Raw genomic sequence first — 18,371 nt, 5'->3', positions numbered from 1 at the left:
AATCCAAGCATGGGCATAGAGCCCTATCTCTGTCACTTACAGCTGGCACCTTGGGAAGGATACGCTGAGCCTCTGAGCCCAACTTTTATCACCTGGAGCTTGCTGTAGAGATTGGATGGAAGAGGCCTTGCTCAGGACGCAGCATGGTTGCTGCGATGGGAACCTGCTGCTGTGATGTCCCCACGGGGCTGCCCAGCCAGGAAGTGAGGTGGGCAAGTCCCTGGCACATGGGAGGTTCTAGCATTCTGTCCCATTCCTCCAAGTGCCAGGGGCTTCCCTGTGGTGACAAGTGGCAATGTCCCTATCCACCTGAGGGTGGGTAAAACTTTCCCCAGGTGAGAACCACTTCGCCCACCTGGTGGCTGCTCTGCAATCGGGGCATGTGCTTTTGCTCATAACTCCCTGGCTTCCGCCACTTCCTGGTCTCTCCGCACTGACCTGGAGCCTCACCAGGCTCTGGCAGGGATCCGCATGAGCTGCGCCTGCCTCTCCCTCTGGGGGTCTCTGCCTGGGCCCGGGGCACACCAGGTGCTCAGAACTCAGTCCCGTGCTGGGGGGCGGCAGGACTGACTCGCCCCCAGCCCCACACTGGGCGGCACTGGGCAGAGGAAAGACGCGGTGATTAACCTGGAATGTCATGTATCCTCAAGGCTCAGGTGTCCCAGGGTGAAGTTAATGGAAAAGAGTGACAGTGCCCTTAGAAGGGGCATCAGGTGGCTCCCTGGCTGGAAGCCAGGGTGGACACATCCCCTGGGAGATTCGGTGAGAAGGGGGAGCGGATGCTCTGCCCGGCTGATTCGGGGCAGAGGCCCAGGGGCAGGGCCGAGAGACAGGGCCAGGCTGCCTGCATCTTCATCTCACCAGCCCTCCCTGATGGAGGAGGTGGCAGGGAGGTGGGGGACCAGCAAGGTGTATGGTCAGGTGAGCCCGAGACAGAGACCCCAGGCTTAGTATGTAGCAATGGTGCCACTGTCACAACAGCCCCTCCTTATGCTCATGGTTTTACAAAGACTTCATACCCTTTTTCAGCCCCATTCGATGAAGGCGGAAACTGAAGCTTAGAGACTGAGGCCCAACGTCACGTAGCCTGGAGGCAGAGAAGGCGGAAGAGAACTCTCATTGCAGAGGGCACAGCCTGGGTGCTGGGATGGGCCATGGTGGCTCCTGAGCCAGGTGGGAAGGTTGGGGCCTTGCTCCCCTGTGCCTACAGCTCTGGGCGCATGGAAAACAGCTGCACCATGTGAGAGAGGCCCAGGGTGAGGAGGAGACAGCAGTTCTGAGTGGCCCCCAGTCCAGAGGCAGCTCAGCTAAGTGCCAGCCTCAAAGGGAACAGGCTGCCGTGAGGTCCCCCGCAGCCCAAACAGAGCCAGACCCAAGAAGTAAAGCCCAGGAAAGATGGAGTAACTGCTTCAGGGGTCACAGCAGAGCTGCTGCTTTGTGCCACGATGGTGACTTAGGACAGCTGCTTCTCACCCCAAAGGCACCCCTGAAGAAACTCTGGAAGCCAGAGGGAAATAGAGAGTCCAGGAAGAAACAGGCAAGCAGACAGACGAACGAATGCGAGAAACCCAGGGAGCCCCAAGGCTGTGTGCCCTGGCGTTTGGCACTTGCCGTCTGCCCCTGCCAGGACTGAATCATGGGCTGCTGCCCACCCTCAGCTCCCCCTGAAAGAGCTCGGGGTGGAGATGGGAAGTGAGGCCCTCTGTGCCCTGGGAAACAGGCAGCACAGGTGTTCGGGCCATGAGATGTTTTCAGAGAAGATTTTAGGAGCCCAATTCTTGCATCTCCTCGTACCTGGAAAAGCACTAACATCCTTCATGGTGACATCTGCTCCTCGTGACTAGCGGAAATCTTCCCAAGATCAGCTGTAAACTTCTGTAACATGTGTTTTTGGTGGAAGGTACCGACCCCATCTCCAAAATCACATGACGCTGACGTTCCTGCCTCCCTCTTTGGAGCAGGTTTTCGGAGCTCTCTGAAATGCTGCCTCCTGGGCGCCAGTCCTCATTTTGCCCCAGATAACTCAACTTTTAGGTGGTGTGTATTTTTTAAGCCTGCAGCTGACTCACGTGTTGGGGAGGGTGGCGGCTGCAATGCTTTGGGGGGAGGGGGGAGTGGAAGCATCAGGGGGAGAACCAGTTGGAGGAAGTCTTTTTTTTTTTTTGGCTTTTTTTTTAGGGCCATACCTGTGGCATATAGAGGTTCCCAGGTCTAATCGGAGCTATAGCTGCCAGCCTACACCACGGCCACAGCAACGCAGGATCCTTAACCCACTGAGCAAGACCAGGGATTAAACCCACATCCTCATGGATCCTAGTCAGGTTCGTTAACTGCTGAGTCATGAAGGCAACTCCGTATTGGAGGAAATCTTTGTAAGTTCCACTTTTATCTTTCCCTGGCATTACCTTGGGGCAATGGTTGCCTGCTCCTTTACTGATAAGATTGTGACAAAGCCCCATTGGGATGAGGATTAATAAAATAGATATTGATAGACCAGCTGCTGCATACTTTCTCTCACTGAAGACCCAGAGCTAGTTTGTTAAAAATCTAGACAGCATTCTGTCAACCATGCCTCTCCTTTAAAGGCTTGGAGATGCGACCCTGACTGTGTCTCTGTGGGGACGGGGGCCCCCCTGGTGCTCATGCCCTGGAGACACACAGCAGCCTTCGATGCTTGCTCAGTGCTCATTTCAGACAGAGTAGCCAATGCCAGGGAATCTTAAACAGGGCAAAGTAAAGCGACTGGGAGGGCATCTCTCCATGTATGACTGGGCCACTTGGTTGTACAGAAGAAATGATCACAGCCTTGAAATTAATTATACTTCAATAAAACTTAAAAGAAAACAAAGACATCACGGAATGGTATACACCAACTGGAGCAGGATCATTAGAACAGATGGACCATAAAAATATGTATCAGTGACACAAACCAAGGCTGAGGAACCAAAAGAAAAAGAACAAATTAGTAAATTGGAAGATCAACTTGAAGAACTCTCTCAGAAGACAGCAGGAAAGGATTAATAATATAGACAAAAAAAAAAAAAAGAATAGCTAGGAAATGACAGCTAGAAGTACTGACATCTGATCATAGGAGTTGCATAGGCAAGAACAATATTAAAATTGAATGTTTGAAAAAATAATGGAGGTAGAATTTTATAATAAATGAAAGATGAAAAGCCTTAGATTTGAAAGAGCTCACAAAGTAGTGCAAAACAGGAAAGACAAGGAAACTCACAATGAGGTATGTTATAATAAAATTTAAGGCCATCAAAGATAAAGGAATTATACTTGATTTTCAGAGGGAAAGAAAAAATTACCCTCAAAGGCAAGAATAAAATGGACTTGTCAACAGTAACAGTGAATGATATTTTTGAAGTTGTGAAGAAAAGAATTTTGAGCTCAAGATTTTCTTTTCTTGGAGTTCCTGTTGTGGCTCAGCGGTGATGAACCCGACTAGTATCCATGAGGCATCATGTTCGATCCCTGGCCTGGCTCAGTGGCTTAAGGATCCAGCATTGCCGTGAGCTGTGGTATAGGTCGCAGACGTGGCTCAGATCCTGTGCTGCTGTGGCTGTGGTATAGGCCAGCAGCTGCAGCTCTGATTCGACCCCTAGCCTGGGAACCTCCACATGCCATGGGTGCAACACTAAAATAGAAACAAAACAAAACAAAACGATTTTCTTTTCTTTCTTAAATTTTAAGGCACTGGTGGCATATGGAAGTTCCCAGGCTAGGGGTTGAATCAGAGCTGCAGCCACCATTCTAGGCCACAGCCACAGCAACACCAGATCCGAGCTGCTTCTGCAAACTACACTGCAGCTTGCAGCAATGCTGGATCCTTAACCCACTGAGCATGGCCAGGGATTGAACCCACATCCTCATGGACACTATGTCAGGTTCTTAACCCATTGAGCCACCATGGGAACTCCAGCTCGAGATTTTATATCTAGCAAAACTCTCATTCAAATGTGAAGAAATAAATATAGTCTCAGATTTACAAAGCTTTAGAAGATTTACTGCCTGTTCGAATTAAAAATGTTTTTGGAGGAGGTACTCAAATCAGAAGGAAAACGATTCTAAGCGATGCTTCAGGAGATATTGAGAAGGAAAGGTGATCAAGACTATTATTGTCTTAAAAAAGAACACAGAAGGCTAGGACAAATAAAGGAAAGAGAGAACACACATCCATAAGAAACTAGAATTACAGTTCGACTCTAGACACCATCGGCATGCGGATGGGGACTGAGGCAGGGAAATTAGAGAGGCAGGAGAGTGTGTTAAGGTACTTGTCATGTTAGGAGGAATTATAATTACTCATTTGTTTAAGCTCTCCATAGGGATACATAAATATGAGTATGGATGGGTGACTAGCTTGAAAACACCAATAGAATGTATAATTTTTGGACTAACAGAAGGATCTATTCAACTGAAAGCTGGAACATAGGGAAAAAAAAGAAACAGAAAGTATAGTAATGGAAAATATAAAATAAGATGGTGGTAGAAAAAAGCCTTATAATAAAAGTATAGTAATGGAAAATATAAAATAAGATGGTGGTAGAAAAAAGCCTTATAATAACAGCAATTACGATAGAGGGAAATGGATCAAGCTAATCAACACAGACATAGAGACCTCGCATTGGGTAAAAATATAAGATCTAATAATACATGCCCGAAGAAGACACACCTGAGTTTAAACACACAGAATTATTGAAAATGAGACCATGAAAAACAGGCATACCAAGAAATGAAAGGATTGAAACAGATGTTCCAGGCAAACCAACTAAAATTGACTGAGATAGCAATCTCAATATCAGACACAAGGGAAATTAATGCAAAAAATCATAAGAGGCAAAGAAGGATATTAAGAAATCATAGTGGAAAAATAAACAAGATGATATAGTCACAGTGAACATATAGACAACTAGGAGAAGTTTCCAAACACATCACATCAAGCAGCAACTGACAGAACTGCAGAGAGAAATATGTAAATCAACAATTGTAGCAGTAGATTTGATGACAATCATTATTGAAACTGACAGATGAAGCAGAGAAAACTAAGCAGAACATTTGAAGAATTGAATAATATAAATAATAAGCTTGACCTTATACTGAGACACAGATTAAACCTCACACTGAACAAACTTCTTTTAAGCAAAAGGAGCATTTATGACCCTCAATTAGGCCATAAGAGAAGTCTCAGTAAATTCCAAAGGATCACTACAGACTCCATTCTTTGATCATAATACAATAAAACCAGGGAGTTCCTGTGTTGGCGCAGGGGAAACAAATCTGACTGGGAACCATGAGGTTGCGGGTTCGATCTCTGGCCTTGCTCAGTGGGTTAAGGATCCGGCATTGCTGTGGCTTTGGCATAGGCTAGGCTGGCAGCAACAGCTCCGATTGGACCCCTAGCCTGGGATCTCCATATGCCATGGGTGTGGCCCTAAAAGGACAAAAGACAAATAATAATAATAATACAATAAAACTAGAAATTAATAAAATCAGGAGTTAATTTGTCAAATATACATATATATGTCATATATCCATAGTTAGCTGTGGAAACTAAGCATATTATTATATAACTCTTAGGCTTAAAAGAAAATTGTAAAAGAATGTAAAAAATATTTAAAACAATAATAATGAAAACATTATATGCAAATTATGTTGGATACAGTTAAAACCGTCTATAAAAACAAATGGCTTCAAATACATTTATTAAGAAACAAAAAAAGTTAAAAACGACAGGTTTAGCACTCAACTCAAAAGGTTAGGAAAAGAGCCACAGAACAGAATAGAATAAAGACAGAAGAAAAGAAAATAAGAAAAGGGCAGAAATCAATAAAGTGGAGAATAACAGAGGATAGTGATGAATCCAAAGCTGATTCTTTACACAAGTTAATAAGATAAACAAATCTTAATCAAGATTTGCCAAGAAAAATAGAGGATACAAATAAATGAAATGTGGACTAGAAAGGGAAATAACTATAGGTACAAAAGATTTAAAAATCTATGATCAAATAGGGGCTAATAAACTTGAAAACCTAGATGAAATGCAAAAATGCCTAGAAAAATACAAAAAAATCCCAAACTAGTTCAAGACAGAGAAAGTGAAAAGGTAGTCAAAGAACTCCCTTCTCCAAGCTGTCCAGACTTAAATGTTTTTACACATTTGATTCTTCCAAAATGTCAAGGAAGAGTAAATCTCTATTTTATGTGTGCTGTTTCAGAAAATTTTTTGTATTACTGAATTATGAAAATGTTATAATCATAGCTGCAAAAATCCTAAATAAAAATATTTTCCATTTGAATCTACCTATGTATTAAAAATAATACATTATGAAATATACTAAAAGAAAAAACTATGATTGTTTTAACTGGTGCAGGAAAAGTTTTTGATAAAGTTCAACGGCCTTTTATAATCAAACCTCTTCGTCAGCTAGTAAACAAGTTTAAATAGTAAGGCCCTATTCCAACAACTATATTTGATGACAAAATTTTAGATGTATTTATTCTCTTTAACAGGGAGAACACAGAAAGGAGGCCTACCATCACCATTCCTGTTTAACACAGAGCTAGAGATCACAGCCAATGCTATATGGCAAGATAAAGAAGTAAGGAGGTGGGATTGGAAAGGAAAAAATAAAATACTTATTTAGTAGTTTGCTGATTGCATTTTTAATGTATTATTAATATTATAATATACATTAAAAATAATATTATAATTATAATATACATTAAAAATACAATCAGCAGACAAACTATTAAAACGAATATGATAGTTCAGCACGTTAGCCAGAGGGACTTGAAAATATTTTTCTATGCCAGCAATAGTCAGCCAAAAAGGTAATAAAAGTAAGATACCATTGATGGTAATAACAAAATCATAAAGTATCTAGGAAATAATCAAGGATACATAAGTCTTCTATGTAGAAAATTTTAACATCTTAGTAAAGATGGAATAGATGATTTAATGTTATAAGAAATGACATCTTCCTAAGTTAATGGTGAAATCTTTTTTTTTCTTTTTAGAGCTGCACCCACGGCCTACAGAGGTTCCCAGGCTAGGGGTCTAATTGGAGCTGTAGCTGCCAGCCTACACCACAGTCACAGCAACACAGGATCTGAGTCACATCTGGGACCTACACCACAGCTCTTGGCAATGTGGGATCCTTAACCCACTGAGCAAGGCCAGGGATCAAATCTGCATCCTCATGGGTACTAGTCGGGTTTGTTATCACTGAGCCATGACTGGAACTACTAATTTTTAAATTCAATGAAATTTAATTGAGATTCCAGTTGGTTTTTGGAAGGACTTGATAAACTTATTTTAAAACTTATCTGTAAGAATAAAGACTCACAAATAGGTCAACTTTAAAAAAGAAGCATGAAGAACTTGCCTCATAACATTTTAAGACATATGTTTTTAAAAAGCCATATTAACTAACACAGGGCGGTCAAGTTCAAGAACAGACAGATAGACAGAAGGAATAGAATTGAAAGCTCAGACATAGACCTTAACATGATAAATGGAGATTGATTGATGGAGATGATTGATTGTTTAGCAAGCTGATGTTAGGAAAAGTGGCTCCCTATATGGAGAAAAATAAAAGTGGGCTCTTATCTAAAACCACATACAAGATAAAAGACACAACTTTCAAATCAGAAAATGTATTTGTAACCTTGAAGATAGTAAAGGCGTCTTCAACAAAATTTGAAAACATGCCAGAATTACAAATTTCTGGTCAATTCACCAGGGACCAAGTTAATAGTTAAATAGCAGGCTATTTCAATAGAACAGAGAACTCTTGCAAATCATTAGGAAAAATACAGCTATAACAATAGGAAAAAAAAGGTCAGAGAATATCACAGGCAATTTACAAAGAAGGAACCTTTCAATGTGTCTTTAAAACAGCAATGAAGAAAGACATCACTGCGAATCTGGTAAAAATTGGAAAGCTGTATAACATCAAGAGTACATGAGGATGTGGGCTACAGGCACTGCTAGTGAGGTGTCAGTCACGGCAATACAGGGTCAAATGAAGTGTATGCCTGCCCTGTAAGCCAGTCATCTTAGGTCCTTGTGTACACTCAGAGAAATACTCAGGTCCAAAGGGGCATGTGTAAGAATATCCATTGCACATCCGTGGTGGGGAGTTGGAGGCAAGCTAGGAGTTCCAGTGGGGCGGGAGGTGCACGGGGAAAATGGGTAGGGTGACAAACTCACCCTGCTGGACCATCACTTTTCTATCTTTACCCCCAAAGTCTGTGTCCCAGGAAACCCCTAAGTCCCAGGCAAGTCCCGGGATGGCTGGTCACCCTAATGTGTGTTGGATGTGTCACGTGCAACACTGTAGGGGCAACAGACTGATACAGAGAGAGAGGTGGAACTTAAAGATGACACTCAGTGAAACAAGATATATAACATGACAGCACTTAAGCGACCATGAATTCTATGCCCAAGAGACAACAATACCAATTTTGTAAGAAGACACAGGAAATCAAAAGATACACATAGCACACGCATTGGAATGTTTGTCTAATAAAAGAGAATGCCTCTCCCTCCATGCAGGCCTACACCCAGAAAAACAAAAGGGCACCTTGAAGGGACCAAGGCGCTAAGGTGCCATAAATGGAGGCAAATGATTTTCTCAAACCCTGAGCTTGAGGTTCGAAGGAAAAAAACCGTTTTCCGGGGTGACGCAGTGGGAGAGGGAGCCCCCTGGGTCTTGGGGAGAAAGGGGTGAGGTCCGTGTGTTGTCGGAAGGCAGTTGAGTTAGCGGGGGCCTCCTACCTCGTCGAAGTTGGCCACGTGCTCGCAGTTCTCCAGGACCCGTGAGTAGAAGGATTGCCCTGGGCGGAAAAAAGAGGAAATCATTGAGTCAGGCCTGCCTGGACCACACGCTGGGGTCAGGCCTCTGGCCCTGGGAGTCCTCATTACAGCGTTTGGCTTCCCGCAGCACCTGTTAGCAACCACAGGACCTCACATCCATGCAGCAGGCTGCGGGATGAGCTGCGGGCCCGTGTTGTCTCGTCTGCCCCTCTCAGCAGCCCTGGAAGGAAGCAGGCCAGCCGCTCCACAGGACAAATGGGACAAGAAAGCACAGGAAGGCACAAGGCTGGTCAGGGGTGGACGTGGGAGAGGAACCCCGGTCTCTTCCCACTGTGGTGCTTTCCCGGTGGCTTTCTTGGCCTCCTTTGCCGACTCCTCAGCTCTTCTGGGTGGCCCTGGGCTGGTGCGGAGGCCTGGCCCCGAGGGTGTGGATGCCCCCCTACCTGGCTGACAGGTCCCTTGTACGACCATGTCTGCAGCCACAAGCAGGCACATCCTGGGCCCTCTTTCCCCGTAAGAAGGCCCTTCGCGTCCCTCCGGTCCCCTTGTCCCACCAGAGCGAGACAGGGACACACAGTTCCCCAGACCCCACCAGTACCCCACACCCACATACCACCTGCTGGGCAGAAGTAAAACTGCCCACTTTTTCCTGCCCATTTGCTCAGAGCGGCCCAGGGCCCAGGTTGCCAGAGGAAGCACAAGCTGGAGAGAGCAGGGCAGGTGGCGGGGATGGGGCAGGGACAAAGGCCAGTTCAGTTCACTTGGAGAAACGTTCACTGGAGTCTCAAAGTACCAGGCTACCTCCTGGGGACTCAGGATAGAGGGGTGGATAAAGTGCCCGGGATCCGCCTTCAGGGAGCTGACAGTCTGTCTACGGAGGGCGGGGAACCGGAAGATGTCACCAGGTCAGCCGCATATGATACCCCGATACCCCGCGAGAAAGAGGAGTGGCTCAGAGAAGGAGGGGTAAATACCATCTGGGTACGTGTGTCTGGCCAGGAGGGGACGACGGTTGGAACACAAGGGAAAGGATTGTAATTTCTTTGAGGAGAAACCCAGAGATGGGAAAGATGCAAAAGAAATTATTTAAGATGAATATATTATTGGCTGTCAACGGTACACCAAAAACAGTAGCATGTATTATAAGATCCCATGTATTTAAAAATACCCAAACCTAATTCTTTTACATGTGAATGGACAAAGATCTCAAACCATTAAAAGGGTTACGGGTGGGCAGGAGAAGATACTGAGAACAGCCTACTTTGATTTTTTTCACTGTATCAACTTGAGCTTGATATTTTTTCAGTGATGTGCTTCACTTGCGTAATTGAATGCTTTTAAATCCCCATCAACTAAAGCACTGGACCATTTCACTGAAGGACTACCTCCAGGTCCAACCGTGTCCCATTCTAAGGGTTGTTTTGAGTTGTCACTGGTGGGCAGGCTGGGGACCCAGGAGAGGCTTGGCAGCTGGGGGACAAACTGTGCTCTTCTTCCCCTCTAGTGCCAGAGCCAGGGAGGGGTTGGCTTGAGCCCCCTCTGATCCTCCACAGTGATGGCACTCTGTTCCCCTTGGAACCACGTCTCCCCTGTGGCCTCAGGTGCCTTACCTGTATACTTGGAGGCTTGGTGCAGAGATTTCCTGGGCTTGCCTGGTGTTTAGGAGCAAGTCCTAGGAGTTCCCGCCATGGCTCAGTGGTTAATGAATCCGACTAGGAACCATGAGGTTGTGGGTTCGGTCCCTGGCCTTGCTCAGTGGGTTAAGGATTCAGCGTTGCCGTGCGCTGTGGTGTAGGTTGCAGACATGGCTTGGATCCTGTGTTGCTGTGGCTGTGGTGTAGGCCGGTGGCTACGGCTCCAATTGGACCCCTAGCCTGGGAACCTCCATATGCCGTGGGAGTGGCCCTAGAAAAGGCAAAAAGACAAAAAAAAAAACCAAAACAAAATAGGAGCAAGTCCTAGTCCTAGTTTGGTATGGAGCTGAGACGGAAGAGGCCAGGGTAGGGTGAGGGGTGTGTGTGTGTGTGTGTGTGTGTGTGTGTGTGTGTGGAGGATGGGGGCACGCGTGGAGGGGCCGCATCCAAGATAATGAGGGAGGAAGCTATAAAGCAAAAGCTAGAGACACAGAAACTAGATGTGAAGTAGACAGATGGGAAAGAAAGACGCTTTAGCACTAGCTGGGGATAAAACAAAACAAAAAGCTGAAAGGAAAAACCTCAAGAGCATCCAGGGCAAGAGAGGGAAACGCGAGAGATGGTGCCTGAACTTCCTTTAATTTTCCCCACAGGCATCACGAGATACAAATGGAGAATCAGGTGAGCGTATCTGTGCACTGAGGCTTCCCGGAGGACCCGCTGTTCTGAACAATCAAAGGCTTTTCATCCCGGAAGATGGTAATAAGCTTGGATAGGGCTGTGTGGAAGGGTTTTCCGGAGGGAAGCTGAGCATCGCAGCCGGAGGAGAGGCAGAGAGAGATCGACTGAGATGGTATCAGGGTTCAAAAGTGCCTGAAGCCACCAAGGCTCCAACCTTCCCCTGCTTGTGTATTTCCCACAGCTTTGTTGGAGAAGACAGAAAACACTGTGAAATCAGCCAACGCAGAACTGATCCATCAAGGCTCTGTTTCGAAAACTGATAAAAAGCCTCACTGCCTCAGGCCCCAGGGATTTAAATGTGGTGAATGTTATCAAACAGCATGAGCTAAATTTTACCTCTAGATATGAAAAAAATAAATACAGAGACGGCGTACAGAGGCAGTGGAGAGGACAATTTTTTTTGTCTTTTTTCCTTTTTCTAGGGCCGCTTCCCACGGTATATGCAGGTTCCCAGGCTAGGTGTCTAACCGGAGCTATAGCCACCGGCCTACACCACAGCCACAGCAACGCCAGATCCAAGCCTTGTCTGCGACCTGCAGCACAGCTCACAGCAATGCCGGATCCTTAACCCACTGAGCCAGGGATCGAACCCACAAACTCATGGTTCCTAGTCAGATTTGTTAACCACTGTGCCGTGACAGGAACTCCCAGAAAGGACAATTTATTAAAGAAACCATGTCCTTTAAGCATTTGGGGAAGGCCACTTTTTAGGAGGATTTGTACCGTGTTGGGATCGTGCTAGTGGTCCTTTTCTAATCATTAGGGCAGAGCCAGGGGACTCAGTCACCCCTTCCAAGTTATCAGTGGGCATCGCTCCCCCATCTCTCATTTCAAGTTCATGTCCCCTGAACACCTACTCCACTCAACACCAGTCTTGTTGGCATTCCAGCTCCATTTTCAACGACTTGCAGACAAAACTTTTTAAAATCCCAATTTCTAATCACCTTGGTTGCCGCAGAGCTTGAGGATAAGGCTTGAGAGAAAGGAAACAGCCTGTTCCCTGCAGTGGAGAGGCTTTTGTGGATAGAGTGAGCAGATTAGATGGGAGAATTGAACGACATCGTCCTTCCTTCCGAGGCTCATGGGATAGTTCAGTTTGAAATAGAATCCTCCTGGAGTCAATAAAATGGAGTTTGGAAAACAGACTCTGTGCTCACGGCTGTAATAAGTGCCATGACATCAGATACACTCAAATGGAGGGACCCAGGAGTCCAAAGCGGATTAGACATAAGCTGTGTGTCATTTGCCTTTTTAAAATACCTACACCCGCCGAGATGCTCCTTAAATGAGGTTCTTGTCTCGTCTGCAGGATGGCATGCTGCTTTTATGTGATGTGACTCAAGGGTGCAAAACGTCCCATCTGCATGGAACAGCCCTCTCTTCCAGAGAGTTTCCCTTGCTGGAGCCTGACCTTGAGAACCGGCTGGTGGGTGGGGACCGGCCTGTGAGCAGGTGTGTATTCATTCATTCCCACACCCAAGGGGTCTTCACTCCTGCTGTGTCAGCTCGGCCTTTGGGCCAGGGAGGAGAGTGGGCTGGGGTCTGTACAAAGAAAATTCCACTGGGGAGTCTGCCAGAAGAACCTTATTACAATCCAGAAGAGGGATGGTCCAGCAGGGAAAAGACGGCTTGTAAGGCAAAATTTGGTTCTTGGCAGGTGGGAAAAAAAAAGTGTAAATAAAGTAAGAACCCAGGGGAGTTCCCGTCGTGGTGCAGTGGTTAACGAATCCGACTAGGAACCATGAGGTTGCAGGTTTGATCCCTGGTTTGCTCAGTGGGTTAACGATCCGGCGTTGCAGTGAGCTGTGCTGCAGGTTGCAGACGCGGCTTGGATCCCGTGTTGCTGTGGCTCTGGCATAGGCCAGCGGCTACAGCTCTGATTAGACCCCTAGTCTGGGAACCTCCGTGTGCTGCAGGAGCAGCCCTAGAAAAGGCAAAAAGACAAAAAAAAAAAAGGCGAGAACCCAGGAAAGGAGAAATGACCTCACCTTAGTGGATCGAGGAAGGCGTGGTAGAGGCGTGGGTGCTTACACTGGGAGGTGGGATGGAATCTAGAAACGCAGAGAGTGGGCGGGCGGGGAGAGGGAGAGAGAAGGGCCATTGGGTAGAGAACATGTGAGCAAATGTTTGAATGGGTGAAGCAGAGAATGGAGCTCAGGAGGTGTAGGATCCAGGTCAATGGAGTTCTTTTTCTTTTTTTCTTTCTCCTTTTTTTTTTAGGGCCACACCTGCGGCATAGGGAAGTTCCTGGGGGTTGGGGGTCGAATGGCAGCTGCAGCTGCAGCTGCAGCCTGCACCACAGCCACAGCAATGCCTGATCCGAGCTGCATCTACCACCCTATGACCCGGGCTGTAGCTTGTGGCAACGCCAGATCCTTAACCCACTGAGCAAGGCCGGGGATTGAACTCGTGTTCTCACGGATGCCAGGCTGGCTTCGTAACCTGCTGAGCCACAGTGGGAACTCCAAGTGAGTTCTGATGAGGAAGAGAAGAATGAGAAGCGTCTCCCCTCAGAAGCAGCCCCCTTCCCACAGGAAGACCTGGAGCTGGGGGTTCCTGAGAGGACACAGGGTGGGGTGGGGGCCGTAGCGGGGAAGGAGGGTGTCCAGAGGAAAAGTTTCAGGGACTTTGCCCAGGACGGCGCCCTCTGGGCTCTATCAGCACCTGGCATTACTCTTTTCTCCGTGTGAGCTGAGAAGTAGGACAAAGCACTCTGCCTGGGACTCAGACCCACTCCTGTGGTTTCCGTTTTATTAAAACCAGCCCCACCTCCCCGACTGCATCGTCTGGGATGGACTGAATGGAGGGTGGCCTGGCAAGCAGCCCCCTCGCTGCTGTGACGCCCCCAAACTCTGCTCTCCCCCTGCTCCTCCACGGCAGCTCAAGGGTGCTGGCCCTGCTGTTTCCATCCCCCCCAGTTCAGCTCGGCCTGCTCCTTTTCCAAGGCCGGCTACTCCTGTGATCGCAGGCAGATAAGGCCCCGGGCACCCCTGTCCGCAGAGAAAGAGCCAGGCCTAGTCAGGTTAGGGGCTGGCCCTGCGACTCCGGGCTACCAGGGAACTCCCTATTTTCCACGAATCTTTTTTTTTGTCTTTTTTTGTGTTTTTAGGGCTGAACCTATGACATATGGAGGTTCCCAGGCTAGGGGTCGAATCGGAGCTGTAGCTGCCGGCCTACACCACAGCCACAGCAATGCGGGATCCGAGCCGCGTCTGCGACCTACACCACAGCTCACGGCAACACCGGATCCTTAATCCACTGAGCGAAGCCAGGGATTGAACCCTCAACCTCATGGTTCTTAGTCAGATTCATTTCTGCTGTGCCACAATGGGAACTCCTCCACGAATCTTATTCAAATATCATATCTTAGCTTCACTCACTTATTTCCCCTACCCCCACTCTGTTAACACCCAGGGACACGGTAGAAACTCAGGCTTAGCTCAAGGATTCAACTGAGAGTCAGGAACAGGGCAGGGATTCTACAACCCATCTCTCTGGCTCAGCCCAAACCTGTACTTCCTGCCAGCTAATCCTTCAAACTGATCCTGCCAGGGGACTAACCAAAGGCGCTGGTTCCCAACTTTCAGACTGAGGCACCGAGGAAGAAGGAGTGTGTGGTGTTTCTGCTCAGACCTGGGACAGTAGCAGCCACATGCTCAGCAACTGCTGCGTCTTAGGTTCTCCCATTCCTACGACAGATGAGGAGCTTGCGGTCCCAGTGATCCACAAGCTGTGCAGATGACCTTCTCTGTGCCAGGCACTGGGATTACAATGTGACAGGAGCGTGACTCTTCTTACACTTTTTTTTTTTTTTTTTGTCTTTCTGTCTTTTCTAGGGCCGCACCTGCAGCATATAGAGGTTCCCAGGCTGGGGGTCTAATCGGAGCTGCAGCCACCCAGCCTACACCAGATCCATAGCAACACAGGATCTGAGTGGCCTCTGTGACCTACACCACAGCTCACGGCAACGCCGGATCCTTAACCCACTGAGCAAGGCCAGGGATCGAACCCGCAACCTCATGGTTCCTAGTCGGATTCATTAACCACTGCACCACAACGGAAACTCTATCTTCTTACATTCTTAGGTGAGGTAAAAATACTGTTAAAACTGCAGTGTTGACTTTATCTTAAATCTTAGCTTTTAAAAAAAAAAAAATTCCAGTGAGAGAAAACTGACCTCCAGCTAAGTCAATGAGCCCTTCTGCTTTGAAAGAAGAACGAAAGAAAGAAAGAGGCAAAGACTGTTGAGCCAGTGTCTACGGGACGGATCAGTCCAGGTGGGAAGCAGACAAGGGGCCAAAGGTAAAAACGATTGCATGATATTCTTTGTCTCAGGAGACTTTTCTGGAACTGTCAGTGGAAGAAATGGAGCACTGCCTGGGGCTGCCTGGATTGGAGGCTGCAGTGGCTTCTGCTTCGAACTGCTCGGCTGCTCCTGCTGCACCTGCAGGCCGTGCTGCTTGTGGTCGTGTCTGTTTCAGGTCTGCTCTGTGCCAGGCACTGTGCTGGCCCTAGGGACCCAGCTGAGGTGCCTGCCCTGGAGGGACCCACCTGGATGGTGATGCTCTGGGTGATTTCATCCTATCATCTCCATGTCTGGTGGAATTTGGGGTGTCAGCAACTGGCACCAAAGGAGAACCCCTGCTCCCCAAATCCCTGGGTCCTTGGGGTTCCCAGGGTCACAGCCTACTCTATTCTAGAAGGCTGCAGCATGGGGGGCCCTGGTTAATGAGCATAATCCTTACATTTCACAGCACTTTACAGTCTGTAGAGCCTTTGATGTTCAGCAACTTTCTCATTTGATCCCAAAGCAGCCCCGTAAGAACCAGGCACATCTCACCTTCTCCTAGACCTTCGCTCACCACCTGGACCCCCAAACCACTGGATTCCCGCTTTTTCCTGGGTACCCAGCCAAATTTCTGGCTTCCTGGGAGACATTTCCACTAGGATGACCTGCAGGCAAGCCCATTCTCTTTGTGCCCCCCCCCCCGCAACCCCAAACCTGCTCTTCCTGGCACGCCCCCCGCCCCCGGCTCCACGGATGGCCTCACCGTCCATCTAAGTCAAGAATGAAATCCAGATGCACCCTCGTCCTGCTCTCTTGCTCACTCCCAGCCCCAGAACTGGCCCCTGTCCAAACTGATGGGTGATGCCTTCTCTCCAAACCCACAGCCACACACCCCCACCCTGCCCCCGCCACTGAGGCACAGCCCTCTGCTGATACCACTGCCCCAGCGCCCTTTTGCTCCTGAGCAGTGGTCAAGAGCTCCAGATTGTAATTCCCCAGACCAGACGAGGCGGGGCGCGTGCAGGGTGGTACAGCCACAGATCGCACTTCCCCAAACCAGATCTCCCCCTCCCCTCCTCGTTTTCCCGCCAAGAGCTTGGTGACACCCACTCACTTACCAAGCAAAGTCCCAACTGCAGAGTGGGACATGGAAGACCCTCTGTGTTTGAGACCCTCCCCTCCACCCCACGCCCACCCCAGGCCCCTCCAGCACTCCCTGTTCCCCAAGCCCCCAACCCGGCTCCACACCAGCACATCTCTACTGATACAGCCCCTCCGCTGGGAATGAGCCTTTCGAGGGTTTTGTCTCGCCAAAATGCTGTCTTCTTTCAAGGGCCAGCTTATTTATTTGTTTATTTATTTATTGTCTTTTTAGGACCGCACCCACGGCATATGGAAGTTCCCAGGCTAGGGGCTGAATCAGAGATACAGCTGCCAGCCTGCACCACAGCCACAGCAACGCGGGGATCCGAGCCACATCTACCCCACCACAGCTCACAGCAACACTGGATCCTTAACCCACTGAGCAAGGCCAGGGATTGAACTCGAAATCTCATGGATACTAGTTCTGTATCATGAAATACACTTGTCTCCTCAGAGCAGGAGAAGCCTGGGCACGTTGGGTGCGCTCTGCTCTCTCCGAGGTTGGCGCTGGCTTGCTCTGGGCAGGAGGAGGAGGACATTCAATGCCCAGGGCTTTCGGCAGAGAAGACCCCATCCCCCATGGGGGGCCCATGGGTGCTGGGAAACGTGGAGGATGCGGGGATGGACGGCAAAAGCACAGAGCCCTGCCTACCACCAGCCATGCACCGCAGAGCCTTCCTAAGCGTGCCCTCTCTCTGGGGGCTTCCACGGGGCCAACAGCCACCCCATGTCCTCCCACCAGGGAGGGGCTGGGCAGGCGGGAGCACACAGGCGGCTTGGGCATCCCAGGAGTCCCGTGGGGCAGGGGCTCTGGGGAGCTCTGCCTCCTTCACCAGGGATGGCAGAGAAGGTTCCAGAGAGAAGTCATATTTCTCACCAAGCAGAAGAATCCTCCCCATTCAAATCTAATGTGGAGTCTGAGGTGGTCCCTGCAGCAGCCAAGAGTGGGGAATCTTGTCCTCAGGGCACACGTGGGGCCCCAACCCCTTCCCGGCATGCAGTCCCCCTCCCGGCCTTGGCTCCCTTCCTGGCTCATCACCCTCCACCTACCGCCTGCAGCCTCCACTGCAGCCAAACCTAGTCTTTAAGCGGCACTTCCCTCCTCTGGCCTTCGGTCCTGCTGGTCCTTCAGCCAGAATGGCCAAGACCCCCCTCAGCAACCCTTCCTGGCCCCTCCTTCTTCATCTCCCACGTGTGCAAGTGGTTATTCAAGCCCCAGCTTCCTCCCTACCTTCCTCCTCCTCCTCTGCCCCTTCGCAAAGCCTCCCCCAATCCCCGTAGCTGGAAGCAAGCTGGCATCCTCTGAGCCTGCCACAGTTTGTGCTCTGCCCCCCACCCCCTGACCCCCAGGCACACCTTGGCCTCCTGTGTCCGGCGTGTTTCTCCATGACACGCTGGTTGCCTTTTAAGCCCCACCCTGTACTGTGCTGCAGGCAGCAGTGCTCAGAAAGGGCATATTCTGCGAAGGGCTGGGGCCACGTGCAGCCCCCGTGGCTTCTGACCTGTGGGCCGGAGCCCGAGTCCCCAGCCTGTGCTGGAGGATGAAGGCAGCCTTCCTCTGGGGCCCTGGAAAATCGCCTGGGGTGGGAGGTCCCTGGAGGGAGCAAGGGCCAGGGTTCTTGATTCTTCTACTTCCTGGTCCCCCTTGGACGGACAGCTGGGGTTGGGGACACTCACAGTTGAGGTCGCTAAGCCAAAGAGAGGCGGCGCCATAGAAGAAGAAGAAGAAGAATTT

General features: G+C 48.9%; 1 protein-coding gene across 1 annotated transcript in view; it reads right to left on the bottom strand.

Annotated features, from left to right (window-relative positions):
* LOC125128496 (otoferlin-like) overlaps nt 1–18,371 on the bottom strand; it is a 40,120-nt gene that overhangs the window by 17,613 nt on the left and 4,136 nt on the right. The window contains exons 3-4 of the mRNA XM_047782824.1: nt 9,592–9,701; nt 8,792–8,850 (exon numbers count right to left, since the gene is read on the bottom strand). Of these exons, the coding sequence (XP_047638780.1) occupies nt 8,792–8,850; nt 9,592–9,701 (169 nt within the window). The remainder of the gene's footprint in view (nt 1–8,791; nt 8,851–9,591; nt 9,702–18,371) is intronic.

This window comes from Phacochoerus africanus, chromosome 5, assembly GCF_016906955.1.
Source record: "Phacochoerus africanus isolate WHEZ1 chromosome 5, ROS_Pafr_v1, whole genome shotgun sequence".
In the NCBI taxonomy this organism is placed as follows: Eukaryota; Metazoa; Chordata; class Mammalia; order Artiodactyla; family Suidae; genus Phacochoerus; species Phacochoerus africanus.
The sequence above is the reverse complement of the archived record's forward strand: the minus strand, read 5'-3'. Positions and strand labels throughout refer to the sequence as shown.